The sequence below is a fragment of the Pseudopodoces humilis genome, chromosome 2 (genome assembly GCF_049639895.1).
Source record: "Pseudopodoces humilis isolate 2021_Gansu_Grassland_sample_001 chromosome 2, ASM4963989v1, whole genome shotgun sequence".
NCBI classification, from domain to species: domain Eukaryota; kingdom Metazoa; phylum Chordata; class Aves; order Passeriformes; family Paridae; genus Pseudopodoces; species Pseudopodoces humilis.
In genome coordinates, this window is record NC_142201.1 from 33,765,497 (window position 1) to 33,780,362 (window position 14,866).

A 14,866-nucleotide genomic window follows, 5' to 3' on the forward strand; every position below is an offset into this window, starting at 1 on the left:
TGAAAAAGCAGGTTCTGTGCTTCTCAGTTCCAGGACACCAGCACAGACAAGTGACATACTGCCAATTTGGTACACTCGGGACATTTCATACATACAGAAACTTTCCCTGATCTGCGCTTTGAATTCACCCACCCCAGAAAAATGTGTACACAAAGCAGAAAGGTTGTTGAGACTGGTGACATGGTTTGTTACCCACCTATGGGGAATGAGGCTGGCTAGTGCAAAGCTGGGAGCAGCTCTTCTGCAGGCCAGAGCAGGGAGCTGATGCTCCTGTACAGGGCAGCATCCCTAAGCAATAAGCAAAAAACAGTGGGTGGCTTGAGGCAATGATACCTGACCTACACCTGAGCCAGAAGGAAAACCTGAGTTCATCTACCTTTCAGGTGGTGCCCTGTACAAACCTCTGTATGAAAAATGTGTGACAGAAATGACTGAAAATTATGTGAATCAAGAAATGAAGAGGATGCCCCTCTGTTGTGACCTATTTGTCTCCCAAGGCAGGGAGTGACCCTGCTTCTCCCCATGGTTTAACGGAAGTAAGGATAAGGGAAATGAGGCAATGAAATCGCATTGTCAAAGCATGCAAAAACCAAGGCAAAGTCATAGTTTCTATCCTTTTTGTTCTCCATTACTCTAAGAACCAAAGGGAAACAGGTCTTCAAGGAGGAGGTAGGTTTAATTTTGTCAGTTTTTCTTTTCTATTTTCTTTTCTGTTTCTCTTTTACTTAACTCCAAAGGAGCTAGGCAAGGAAATACTGCGTTCTGTCATTTCTGCTAGTTTTAATGTTAAAATAACTGTGATGGATGAATAGACACTACCTGATAGCAAGTGCCTGCTTCACTCTGATGAATGTCTTAACCAGTATTTTGATGGCATACTTTTTATAAAATATTAAAATAATTGTGTTTATATTTTAAAGTTTGCAGTGTTTCCAGTGTTACTGGCCTCATCCACATAGCAGTATTTTGTTAAGCTAAACCTGAATTACTGAATTGGAGAGCCTGTGTCACTTTCTTTTGAAAATACAATCAAATTGGAAACGTTTGGATTTTAGGTCTTTCCATCCATAGAGTAAAATCACTAAATGGAGTGAACTCTTTTAGGACTACTGCATTTAGACACCAGTAGAATGGAAGTATGTCAGTGTCCTTTCTCTTTCATGATTTTAATACTTTAGAAGATTTCGTATATACAATTCCCTGAAAATGCTTCAGAAATGCAGGCATAATTTTACCCTCATAGCACATCCTACATGGAAGCATATTTTCATATTTTCATTTCATATTTTCCATATGACAAAAATATCTTTCAAACTCTTTCAGAGTCAAAGCTGGGAAATGAACCTCAGAGGTCTAGTGTAATGTACTGTACTCAACACAGACTTCCCCTTAACAGAAAATAGTCCTATTAAAAACAAAGTATAAGTTTTGGGGGTTTTTTTGGACAGTTTTTATTCTCATCTAAACACCTCTCCAATCAGCCTAGATGAGATTAGACACAGCAGTAGCATTTCAGCTTCTGAACTCATAACTACCCCTCTGGGAGGGTGTTAGGGTTCAGGCATCTCTGAGAAATAACTTGTGCTGTAGCACAGATTCTAGCAGCAGCCAATTTTCATAGAAACTTTATAAACAACTTGACAAGAAGGAAATAATTTCACACAGAAATACTTTAGTTTTCCTAAAGATTTTCATCAATAATCTGCACAGGAACTGTTTGAGATGTAAAAAGAAGTTTGAAACATCTCTGGGAAAAATAACACTGTTCTTCCACTGGAACTATTTTTCTAAAGAGAAGCAGCACATGATACTTGCACAGGTATAAGAATGAAGAGAAAAAGGCATTTTCAATTATAACTTTTCAATGCAGAAAATAATCGTGGCAGTATTTTTGTTTAGTAATTACGTATGAATTCCAGATGATGCAAGAAAGGAAAGGAACAAGTCCTCTTGGATTTAGCTGACAAAGGTGGATAGCTCAGAATTAGAGAGATTCCTCTGGGCTATTTGTTTGGTGAATGACAAAAAAATAAATTTAGTAAAGCTTTCATTCATCTTGTACTAGACTAGATTGAATAAACTGTGTCTAAAGTAGCTGGGTTTTTTCCAGATAGTGTTAAGGCAGTATAGAATTACTGGTTCCCCTATACAGCTTTTCAGTATGGGTGAGACAAACTCCATCTTACACCTAACAGCATCTTCAGAGTTAGGTTGAAAAGTTAAAGTAATTGAATTATTTTTTTTGGTTTGTTTGTTTTTTAATTTCCAATATCAAGTATGTTATTTAACATCTTTTATAAAGCATCTGATCAATTATGTCTAAGAATCAACAGTTTATACATTTTTTTAATTGAAGAATCAGTGAATAAAAGTAAAAAATTCTGTTGGGCTCAAGACCAAAAGGTGAGATCCTGTCCTTCCCTGCTAGTAATGTCGCTAACCACAAGTGTCTGCAGAGTCACATTTTCTTCTCTCTGATGTTTTTCTGAAGCTAAGGTGCCTACATTGTTTCTGATGTCTGCCCAAGAGATGGAGATCAACTAAGCTGACAAAATAGACATAAATAAACAAGCAAACAAAAAAAAAATAAATTAAAGCACTCTGTGTACTTGAAATAGTGGATTTTATGCAGTTGTGTGCAATCATTGTCACATCTCAGTTACATATCTTACCTTTTTTATGAAAAGGATGTGAAAGATTTTAAATATATCTAAAGATAGTAAAATATGTTATTTGTTTCTGAAAAAAAGGATGCTTCAGAGGATATTAACATACTTGCATATGTATTTTACTATCATCATCAAATAATACAGGAGGAAGTTCAGAAGGATGAGTACTATACAGAGAAACTAAACTGGTTTTTGCATTAGAACTCACAGAAAAGACTGATAAGCATATGGTCCTACCATTTTTTAAGGAAATGCACATATGTAAGTGACAAATATGGGGCATTTCAAATAGGAGTGGTTAAGCAAAAAGACACCAGAAAAATTTAGCTAGTCCTTAGTATAAACTGGAGGCAGAAAAATATCAGTATCTCTTTGAAATAATGTGAGATGAAAGTGTCATGAATACTTAGATCTATTCCAGGTATTGCTAAAAATAAAAAGGTAACACTGACAGTGTTGGATGAATAGAATATGCTCAAAAATAATCCTTACAGAAAGGGTAGTGGTATTTATATATTTTGCTATGTTTTCTTTGGCATAACCACAGAAATATGAATAAAGAAAAAATTAAAAATAAATTCCCTAAAACCTTGGGAAAATGGTCCAGTCAGCAACAGGTATAGAGAGACTCATATTCACAGCATATGCCTGAATATTTCCTTTGCTGTTGAACACTTCAACTGCTTGTTGGCCCACACAGGAACCAGGTTGTGAACTGATTTAAAATCAGAATAACCCATTTTTTCTTTAGATTTACAGCATTGCTAAAGGCTTGAAGAAGCTCATCTCTCTAAGACCCTTGCACAGCACCTGTGATCATACTTCAGACTGCTGCATTTACCCAGCAATTTCTTCATGGGAAGACAATTTCTCTATTTGTTTTGTAAATGAGGAAGTGAAATGCACAGACTGGGTTGGCCCTGGGTCATAAAGTGAATCTGTGGCAGACCAGAGATCTGATCCAAACTCACCATCACCTTATCACAGTACTGTAATCACTGAACTCTTAAAAATAGTTTGTTAAATATATATAAACTTACACATAAATTGGGTGTGAAAAACCCTATGTTGAGAGCTTTGATACCTCTAGTGACCAAGTATGGGTCAGTGTTTATTACAGCTACAGAAATAGTTTAGGCAACTCTTCTCTTAGTTGCTAGCCCACACTGTCATCTCAGATGAGCTTGTTCCACTACTTCTGATAGAGGATGAAAAAAAATAAACAACCAAAAAGAAAAAAAAAAACAACACAAAAAACACAAACAAAAAAAACAAAACAAAACACTACTGAGTGGAGCATTAGTTGTAAAGATGATCACTTGTTCAAAACTACTCACTACAGGGCCCTACAAGAAGTAACATTAGTCAAGGGGGCAGGATGGAATCATGCAGGATTGATGAAGGATGGGAAAGGACAGGGCATGCCTAGGCTAACACTGCCATTGGAAGAAATGCTGCTGAACCAAGCACTTGAAAAAGTTTCAACCTTCCTTCTGGAAGAGAAAAATATTTCTAGAAATCCAGGAGCACTCTGACAACTTTGTCTTTAAAAATTCCTCTTTTTTTTCCAAAGACGTAAGAATCAGATTTGGAGATTTAGGGCTAACTAGAGAGGTACATGCAAAGCTTGTGTGTGTGGTGCTTAAACTCAATGAACAAGGGTTGGATTGGTCTTGGAGAGCTGTGGCCCAGTCCTTCAATTCACAATGACAGCTGTTGAGGTACTGAATGTTATTATTTCCTGTTGGAGATATCACCTTTTGGTAGGGGAAGAGCACACAAGGAATCCATTCAGGTTGTGAGCACAGGTTGTGAGTTAACTTAAGCAAGCTATAAACTTCTGCTTAAGCTTTGTCCTGATTTTACACTAATTATATGGATATTCAGGCCTGTTTCTGTCAAATTCAGTGCTAATAAGATTCTCCCTATCCTTGAATTCAAAGCACTGGAACAGATTAACAGCCAGTTTCAATTCCTAATTGAAAAATATATCATTCTCTCTTTGAAATTGCACCACTTGTGCAGGAATTAGCTTCAGGAGGCTAAGCAGTGTTACACTTGTGCAGGAATTAGCTTCAGGAGGCTAAGCAGTGTTACAATCTAACCCTTACAGGGTTAGATTGTAACCAGCCAGTTGTCACACTGAAGAAAGTGGTGGACATCTCATTTAAATTATTAGGGCTTTATAACCACGATTCAGAGCACTTAAGCACAGCAGAAAGAATTTTGCCATCCTGCTCATGGCTGTGGAATTTACATTCCACTGTAGACTGGGCCTCAGCTAAACAGGAGATCTAAACAGAGGACACCACGGTGACTGTCTCTGTAATTAACTTCCACTAAGTCCCTATGCTTGAGTTGATCAAAATCTCAGTTAAAACCCAGTCACATCTATGGCTTCTGGAACAATTATTGATAATCCTCATGGCTCAACACAAGAAAAATCACTGCCAACTTCAAGTAAGGACAAAGCCACAAGATTGAAACGATATACAGTTGGATTTGCCAAGCAGGTAGTTAAAAAATGACTAAATGACCTTGCAAAGGTCTGTGTTATTTGAGCAGTTATTCAGTCTTTCTGCAGAGTGGGAATGGGATCTTTCTGTGTTTGCAGGCATGAATGGGACAGCCATTGAAAATTTTGTCTGTGTCATTTTTAATGTTTCCTTCATGAACTGTACCTGGGATGTGGGCAGGACTGCTACAGAAGATACCCAATATTTCCTGTACTGGAGGCCCTCAGAGTAAGTAGATCCACTTGAATATTGGGAATTTTGATTTGTGGTTGGACATGTGACATTGTCTTTTTTTTTAATACAATACTTCATGTAAAGGAATGAAGATGTCACAGAATGCCAAAATTACGTCAAAGATAACTGTGGAAGGCACACAGGATGTCGATTTCAAAACGTGACAATAGAAAATAAATATGCTTATTTCCTGGTAAATGGGTCCAGAAGCAGACAAAACATTCAGTCATATTGGGAGAAGATATGGCTGTACCAAATTGGTAAGCAATTTTTGTTGATTTCATTTCCAGTTATATGTTAAAAGAATTAAGAATTCATCCCTGGGAAAAAACATACATTTTAAAAATACTGCTCCCCATAATAGGTTTGGGTTTTGTTTTTTTTTCCTTTTTCTCAGTCCTAAAATACAAAAATTGATAAAAACTAATGAAGACAGAAACAATCTGGAATTATAGGTCAGAAAATTTTGGACATTTCAGTCAAATATTTATTCCCTGAGAGAAAGGTGCCATCTTTTAAAATTAACTAGCTAAGGATTCCTGAGTGGGACTACTATCTAGATGTTGGTCTTATTATCTTATAATGCTGTTCATCCACATAATGAAAAGAACCAGTTACCTTAATGCTGTGACCAAAAACTTCCTTTTTTTTAAAGGGAAGAATGCTAATAAAAAATTCTGTTTGGTTTGAATACAATATTAAAAAAAAACCCTTAAACCCAATAAATAAAACCAAACCTGCATAAATCACATGCTGAATTCAGTAAAATGTAATAAGTGGCTTGTGTTTTAGTTTTCCTTACTGTTGCAGCTGGTGTTCCAGGCCCCTCAACTGGAACGTTAAATTATGGGGTCCTGCTTCAGAATATGGGGACAATATAGAAATTCTGCTAAAGTTGCATTACATATTTTTAGATCAGTTGCTTGAACATCTACCCATATTTTTAAAATGGCAGAGTGAAGAGAGCTGTTACTAAACAACAGTATTTCTGATTATATTATTGTAGAAAAACTCACCCCTCCATTAAATGTCACAGTGAACTGTACAGAAGCTTCTCATAGTTGCAATATTTGGTGGCAACCACCCCGCACAAGTCATGTGAAAAAAAGTAGTTGTTTCAAATATGAAATTGCCATAGAAAACAAGGTAAGAATAATTATGACATTTAAGAGTGGTTTTTTTGTCTCTATTTCCACACATAACGCCATACAACCAGTACTCTGTTCTCATCCTCTCCTTTTGAAAGCTTGGATGAATATGGAAAGTTATATTACATCCTTCAAAAGTAAAGTTCAAAATATTTCTCAGAATATTTGTGAACTTCTTGTTCCAACAGTAAAAAATTAAAAATAAAAAAAAAGGAAACATAACTTAGTTAAATTTAATGTTTAAGAATGTAAAATATACACAGTAAAAAAAAAAAAAGGAAAAAACATTGTCCAAGTTTATTCGTAAATTTTAGATACTTTTTTTTAACTATTAAAATGTAAACATGTTGTCAACTTGAGTGTTTTTCTTTTGTTATTTAGTGCTTTGATATTCAGTTCTGAAATAAAATTTAAATGGTACAATATTCCAGAGCATCAGTGGGGAGAACAAAACCACTCAGTGGAAAAAGAGCTTAAATTTCACAATCTTTAAAAGAAGGCATTTTAAATATTACATAAACCTTTTCTTTATGAAAATCAAACATTCATGAGAGAAGACCCTTTATTATATAGTAACAAAAATAATAATCCTAAAAATTAAACTTTTCTCTTGTTGCTAGGCTGATGTTGAGAAAAAAATCAAAACTGCATCTAAAAGAGTAAGTCTGTATTAATCTTACATTTATGCTGTATGAAATTACTTCTGTATTAACCAAATTGGTTTGGTTTCACACTACCTGTTTCAATGTACTACACGTGCTCATAATTGATAAGTTTTCTAAATCTGAAGTTTAAAACTGTTGTTTATAAAACTTGGTACAAAAACACCTGCACATGTGGAATTTGATATTACTTCACATAATCTTCCATTTTACATTCTTTTTTACTTCCTAGCAGATTCACATATATGTAAAAACACGGATCATGATTCTGTGTAACACAAAAAATGTGAAGAATTTTTTCTTTTTTAATACTATCTGGAAAGGATTGAGATGTAAGAGGCAAGAAAATATTACCTCAAAGACTAAGCCAATGTAAAGATGGCAGGGGAAAAAAAAAGTCAACTTTTTACTTCTGTAAAATCTGGCTATCGAACTCTACTTCAGTTTTGAAAACATCCACTGTAATGAACAGATCATTAGATATTTTTTTCCCTAAAGTCCCATTGCTTAGCAAATTCTAAGGAGCCAGGGAAGCATACAGCAAATTTCATCTTCATATTACCCAATGATAAAAATATTCAAAAAAGAGGAACTAAGATGAAACAATACTAAAGGATATTTCACTACTTATTATTTCACTCTAGTTTGGCCACAGAAATATTATAGAAATACAAAATATACAATTTTATCATAATTATATAAAAATAATACCAGAATTCTCATTCTACTTATTTTGCATTTAGGAAGAAATCGTTGAAAATAATTCCTACCTCTATGAAAGCTTCAGCTCAGGTAAAAAGTACAGCATCAGAATCAGAGCAACAGACGCGGGCTTTTGTTTCGTAAGCCCAGACTGGGGAGAGTGGAGTACGCCTGTGGAATTTGGTAAGAATAAAAATCCCTTCCTTGACTTTGTTCAGTTATTACCTGTCTGCCTCATTTTTTTACTTCATGCTTACAGATGTACACACATTGATAATTGAATATTAATTTGTTAGGACAAAGAGAGTTGAAGAATTACCATATCCCTTAATCTTAGGGAGTTCTCCAGTCATTCTTGGGAGACAGTTCTTCTTGCACGGGGAGAGTGAATGAAGCAGAACTTTTTGAGCTCTGTTGCCAGCTGTTTTACTTCTCCAGTCCTTGCTCCTGACTTTATAAACTCCTTTCTCCTGCTGTTGCTCTCTGCCACCTCAGATATTTAAATACTCTGCAGGACTCAGGTCCTCAGGTGTCAGGTTCCTGTGGACAGTCCACAAACTGTTCAGCCATTCTATTCCTTTGCATGCTACAGGGCAGTGAAGTGCTGAGCTAAAGAAGTCATCCCTTCATACAGTGTTTGACACCCTGATGAAAAACAGGTTGCACATAGCTGTGCTATCATGCATGTCCTGTGATGCTAACCAACACTTTGATGGTTGCTTGATTTTCAGGAACACAACTTACACCTACTTCATCATATATGCTATTTCTGATACCAGGGCTGGCAGCAGGTCTCACATTTTTCATCTGCATGACAGTGTAAGCCTTATTTCTTGTGCAAAATTTTTATTCTATTGTTGAAATAACACTTTTTTCCCCAGTAGAAAATTTCTGGCTTCTTTTTAAAAGGAGAAAAGGGAGGGAGAAAATTGACACTGAGCTACACTAGGAATAATCTGCTGGATGTTCCTCAAGTGTGCTTTATATACTTCTGATTCCCAACTTTCTTATCCTTGATATGTATCATATTAATATAATCACTTGATTATATTAATCAAGTGATTAATATAACACAATGCTTTCCAATACTGGTACAAGGCCTTATATCAGCACCTCTTTCCTACCATCAGACCCTGTAATGTAGATGTGTGTTACATGAAATTTTTTCCATGTTTTGACATTTTCTTTCCACATACTCAAAAAAGCAACTTCCTATGAAGTCTTAGTAAGTCATAAAATAAATTATTGTCGTCCAAATTCTGGACAACAAAATTATAACATTGTATTCAGCCTATGTAATTTTTAGCTCCTTTGGAATTAGAAGAACACTACTTATGTCTCAGAGAAATAAAATAGTACCTCAGGAGCATTATCATATAGTATGTGTTCATGCATTTGCAAACTAAGTCTTTTTTTCACCAAACCTTTTTGTCACTGTAAAAGGGCTTATTTGAAAAAAACATCTGCTTCAGTACCACAGCCAAGAGACCCATTCCATGAGCCCTCTCCAGTGGCCTTCCAGGTATGCTTCATGCTCTAAATTTTATGCCCTAAATTTAAAAATTTAGTCTCAAATCTATGACCTAACTGTCAGAAAGATGCACGCAAGCAAGAATCAATTTTCTTTCTTGTTCTTGTTCTTGAAATATGGACAAAGTCCATCTGCAAATTACTTGTTTTACCATCCATTATGAAATAATTGTCATCTGTCTACCTGGGGCATTGGACAAAATACAGCTTCACCCTGCTCTCCCTATAAACCATATGCTGTCACTAAAATAATGCTGAGCATAAGTTTCTCAGCAGAATCAGTCAGGGAGAGAAGGAATCTTCAGTAGTTTTGCCATGTTAGTATTTGGTAATGATGCTGAAGGAGGTAAAGGTTTCTAGGGTATGGTAAGCAAGAAAATAGAGCAGAATGTTGAGAGGTGCTAAATTATGTGGAATGCTGGAATGACTCATGAGAAGGAACAGACAAACACTGAAGGAACTGCCCTTCTAGAGAGCATGTTTGCTGCAATTTGCAAAGTCTTTAGGTTGGCTACAGGCAGGTCTGGAAGACAAAATTTGTCGGCAGGAACACACTGAATTACTGGTGAGCCTTCATAAATACTTTTCATTTTTCTTCCTTCATCATGTTAACTTTTCTATGCTTTAAAAGATGATTTTCCCAGCTTTTTAGTTGAAAAATCTTTGTTCTTTGGAAGCTATATGGAGGGAAGATCTAGTCATGTCTACTTTGGTCTTCTAATTGTCAGAGTCCTGTTACAGGTTTTATACAATAAATAACAAATTTGAATGACAGGAAATTCATAAGGCATGACCTTGTGACTAATCTCATGCATGAAACACTAACAAAATGTTATATTCTTCCTTTACTAGACAGAATATATTAATCTATTAAACAAACAAGAAACTGAAGAAATAATTGATATTGAAGAAGTGATGGAATGCAAGTGAAATGAGAAACTTGGTTTTTTTCAAGCACATACACCTTGTTGGCAACAATTAAGAAGTTTTTCATATTCTCTCACTCCTGGAAGCAGGGAGAAGAGCACTGTCTGTAGAGACAGTTCCCCAAGATCTTATCTCTAAAAGCCTCCATGTATTTGGTTGCATTTTCTATGAACAGTTAAGTTTTGAATATTTCTGGTTTTTATTGAGATGAATATCACAGTATTTCATTAAAAAAAAAAAATTCAGTATTGCTTTGGAAGTTATACTGTTTTTCAACACCATGCAAAAGAATAAGTAAGAACAACCAAACTTAAGGGGTTTATTCAGGATCTCCATTGGTTTAGTGTCTTGAAAAATGTACAGCCTTTCTGAAATTGTGATCACAAATAAAATTTGACATCTGTATGAATGTCCACTGTATGAAGGTCAGCCAAGCCTCTTAAGAAAAATCATTTGCTCATAAAAAGTGAGTACTATTAAAGAGCTCAGGATACAGTTTTCCCATAACTCTATTTGTTGCCTCCCATTTTTCATCCCTTCCTTCTGTGTTAGATGAAAAAATTAATTAATATATGATTGCTAACAGGTAGCAGATGTACACATGTATATGTATTGAGTGGGAAATGTTGGAAATTGAACTTTTGAACTCTCCAGCAGAAGTCTGCCACTTGCTAATTGCAAAAGTTACAAGCTAGTTGTGTGCTTTTATAACATCTGGATGAAACAGAAGTATAACAGCCTGAATCCTCCAATTAATAAGGAGATATGAGAGAAAACCCTCAATTTCGGAGCTAATCCCATATTCTGACCTTCCAGTTGCGTGAAATTCAATATGAGTCAGTCCCACCCTGGCAGCCAGGAGGGCCAACCTTGTCCTAAGCTACGTCAGACACAGCATGGCCAGCTGTGCAAGGGAGGGGATTGTCCTGCTCTGCTCTGGAGCAGCCTCATCTCAAGTCCGGTGTGAAGTTTTGGTTGCCACAACGTAAGACATAAAGCCATTCTAGAGAGTCCAAAGAAGGGATGGCTACAAAGATGGTGGAGGGCCTTAAGGAGAAGCTGTATGAGAAACAGCTGAAGTCATTTGGTCTGTTCAGCCTGGAGGAGACTGAGGGAAGACCTCATTGCAGTCAAAAACTTCCTCAAGAGGGAAAGCAGAAAGGCAGGCACTGGTCATTCTTTGGTGACCAGTGACAGGACCCGAGGGAATGGCCTGAAGCTGTGTCAAGAGAGGCTTATGTTGGGTATTAAGAGAATGTGGTGGTTAAGAGGGTGGTTGGGCACCGGAACAGCTCCCCAGGGAAGTGGTCTCAGCACCAGCCTGACAGAGTTCGAGCAGCATTTGGACAACACTCTCAGGCACATGGTGTGACTCTTGGGGCTGTCCTGAGCAGGTCTAAGAGTTGAACTCAATGACTCTTGAGAGTCATTTCCAACTCAGGCTATAATTCTATAATTCCATCAAGTCTCAAGATGGTTAAAGTGACCTCATAAAATCCTATTATGGAAAATAAAGTCCTCTCAGTGATAAAATTCCACTAGACCAGGTTACTGTCAAGAGATCAATGTTAGAACTAAATTTTACTGTGATTCTGTGTTTCTAAATGAGCTTTCAATAAAACCTTATTTTTATTTTCTTTTTAAAACAGAACCAGAGAAGGACCCTTCTACTTAAGTTATAATTGCCAAAAGATAAAAGCACCTGCATCAAGTAGGAAAACTAAAGCCAAGACTCATTGTAATCCAAGGACAATTAAACAAATCCAGTCTACTGGATCCTCTCCATCCTGCTTGGCACAGAGCTGATCATGGTCATTGGTGCACCCCCTTACATCCCCACTGCTTTCACTGTGAAAGCTGCTGAAACAGAAAAATCATTAAGAACACTTGTTCACTACCAGCACACTAATGAGAAAACCATAAATCATATCCATGAAACAATGGAGGTGGTAGTAGGTGTGGTACTAAGGTATCACTTCCCCATCCCTGGGCAAAGACCCGAAAATTAGTAGGAAAGGATGGTCAGGCTTTAGAATCTATTAACTAAATGCCTTGGATGCTCCAGCAGGAAGAAGTCCTTTATTCTGGTCTCCTATGGCTATTCCTCTGTTCTAGGCTAAAGACTAGAAAGTTCTTGCTGCAAGGAAACAATTAGGGTTCTTGTTTGTATTTTTGTGACATACACAAAAGCTGCAACACATCAGTACAGCAAAACACCAGACAGTTCTTGTGAACACTCCTATTTTTGTTGGAGCAATAAATTATTCTTCCAGGTTTGTGATTTTTAAGAAATGTTGGTTTGATACTGTTTCTGCAACAACTTCACTCCCTGTAGAGCCAAAAGTCTGTAAACAGCCCTAGTGTCTCTCCCCAGGTTTCTCTTCTCTTCTTTACTCTTTTTTCTCTTTCTCTTTCTCTTTCTCATTTCTCATTTTGCTTCCAGCTCCCGGGGAATAGCAAGGCAACTCAAGTTTTCTGGTCTCTGAAAAATGACAGATTTTGGTAGCATCCTCAGTAGCACCCTCTTTACATGGGAATTTTTAAAATGTGTTTCATTTATTTGCATTTTTGAAAGCCTTAGGTAAGAAGTTGCCCTAAATATAGACAAGAAAAGAAATCCCTTGGGTAGAACAACTCCCTTTTCTGCAAAAACACTACTGTCCTTCTGGGCTGTTTGGATTGTTCTGCTGTATTAATTCCAGTTGAAAAGCAAAGCAGCCAAATCCCAAAAACCTCAAACTTCCTCACTGTTTCAGAGATACATAATGTGAGAGAGCACACAGAAACACACTGCTTCCCTGCTGCTTTCTCTGCAGGCTCAAGAGATCTTCAGAGTGGGAGCATGGAAAAGCAGGCAAATGAAAATTCTGACTTCCTTAATTTTCCAGAGTCCCATTTGACTTCCATGACACTTCTTATGGCTCTGATTTTATCACTTGGGTACTTTTCACTACCCTTCTCCATGAAACTCAGTATGTTACCACCACAAAATTGTTTTCTTCCAAAGATCAGGACACAATAAACTGTGGGGTTTTACACTCTTTGTGATCAGAAGTCCTTTCTTATGTCTTTACAGCACAGTCAGTGTTCAAAAAATTATGTACACAGTTATGTATGGAATTCATTTAATCTGGAATTACAGTGAAACTTCTGAGAATGGGCTGCTTTTACCTCTGAATAAGTATCATGGGCTCAGACCTGATGTCCAAGCTTTCATTTGCTTTGTCTGTTGGCATCTATAATGTGGTAGGGGTAGTCATAGTGATTCTTACCAAAATGAGATGCTCATTTGACTAAATCTGCTTTTAAGGTAGAATATCCACCTATACATATGTGCTTGTCATTCCCACCCTTTTTCTCACAGATATGCTTCAGAAAAACTTTGTCATACTTTTATTCTCTACTAGCATATGAAAAGAGTGAACATCCATGAATTGGTCCTTATAGAGCCAACATTGCCTTAGATCTTTACCTCTGAAACCACAAAAGACCAGGCACAAAAGACCTGTTGATTCTCTCATGGTTCTTGATTCTATGGATGACTGGAGTTTTTGAAGTTCTGGATGCTTAAAGTGAGTTCTTCATCTCCTCAGTTAACACTGTAACCCTAAGTTATTAACAGATGAGATTAAATGCATGAGCACAACCACAGAGTGCCACTTAATTCATTGGTTCTTTTTTCATGCCTTGCTCTATGCTGTTAGTACCACATGTGAGCAGAAGCGAGATAGGTTTGTTTTTGGTTTCTTTTTATTTTGTGGTTGAGAATAATTTTGAGAAACAGTTTCCAATATGATGAGTAGACTTGCTTCACTTCACCTGTTCACTTTTTATACTACGCGTGCTGAGGAGAAGAAAGCATGTCAGACATGCACTTTGTGGTGTTGGCTGGGCCCAGCAACACCTCAGTATAACTAATATTTACAATCAACATGAGATAATGAACCCAGAAAATGACTGTCTGCTTCTAGCTCATCAGTCACCAGTCCCACTACAGCCAGACCCAGGAAGCAGAAATACTCATGAGCCCAGGCATTTCTGGGTCTCCAGAAGGTAAGCCCTCTTTGTCTCCAAGGAAAGACAGCACTGTGCTACCTTCAGCTTCCTCTCTAGAACATAACTGTATCCTAATTATGTATGAATAGTATGATATATTAGAACTACTGCTCATATGGTTAAATCATTCCATATGTCCAAAAAGGAGCTACAGGATTGGAAAGGCATCGGGATTTCAATAAAGGCAGTTCCTGGAGCATCCTGGGAGACTGTTAGGCAACAGGTGAATTTTTCCATACATAGTAGCCAAGAAATAGGAGTGTTAGAGAAGTGCATGTACTGTTATCTTTCCTACAAGTTTCCAACTCCAAGCAAGAAGGATCTGCGTGTTTTTAAGACGAAAATGTTGATATTCCTGGTGTTTGAAAAATTTCATATTTTCTAGTGATACTTCAATTTCAATGTGAAGAAATGAAATTACT

At 36.8% G+C, this 14,866-nt stretch overlaps 1 protein-coding gene across 7 annotated transcripts; it reads left to right on the forward strand.

Annotated features, from left to right (window-relative positions):
* The first annotated feature begins 588 nt into the window (after positions 1-588).
* On the forward strand, positions 589-13,442 carry LOC148184833 (granulocyte-macrophage colony-stimulating factor receptor subunit alpha-like). 7 transcript variants are annotated; one of them, XM_088068631.1, is made up of 9 exons: positions 589-669; positions 5,284-5,413; positions 5,504-5,679; positions 6,426-6,565; positions 7,188-7,226; positions 7,973-8,114; positions 8,663-8,750; positions 9,375-9,453; positions 10,314-10,636. In XM_088068631.1, the coding sequence occupies exons 2-9, from the start codon at positions 5,286-5,288 to the stop codon at positions 10,389-10,391; spliced, it is 870 nt and encodes a 289-aa protein (XP_087924757.1). In that variant the 5' UTR covers positions 589-669; positions 5,284-5,285; the 3' UTR covers positions 10,392-10,636. The 7 variants fall into 7 exon arrangements, 6 of the variants coding, with proteins under 6 accessions (XP_087924757.1, XP_087924741.1, XP_087924748.1 ...); XR_015774757.1 differs by lacking the exon at positions 589-669 and adding an exon at positions 12,038-13,442 and having other exon boundaries at positions 4,806-5,413; positions 10,314-10,562; XM_088068622.1 differs by lacking the exons at positions 589-669; positions 10,314-10,636 and adding an exon at positions 12,038-13,442 and having other exon boundaries at positions 4,805-5,413.
* Positions 13,443-14,866: the final 1,424 nt, after the last annotated feature.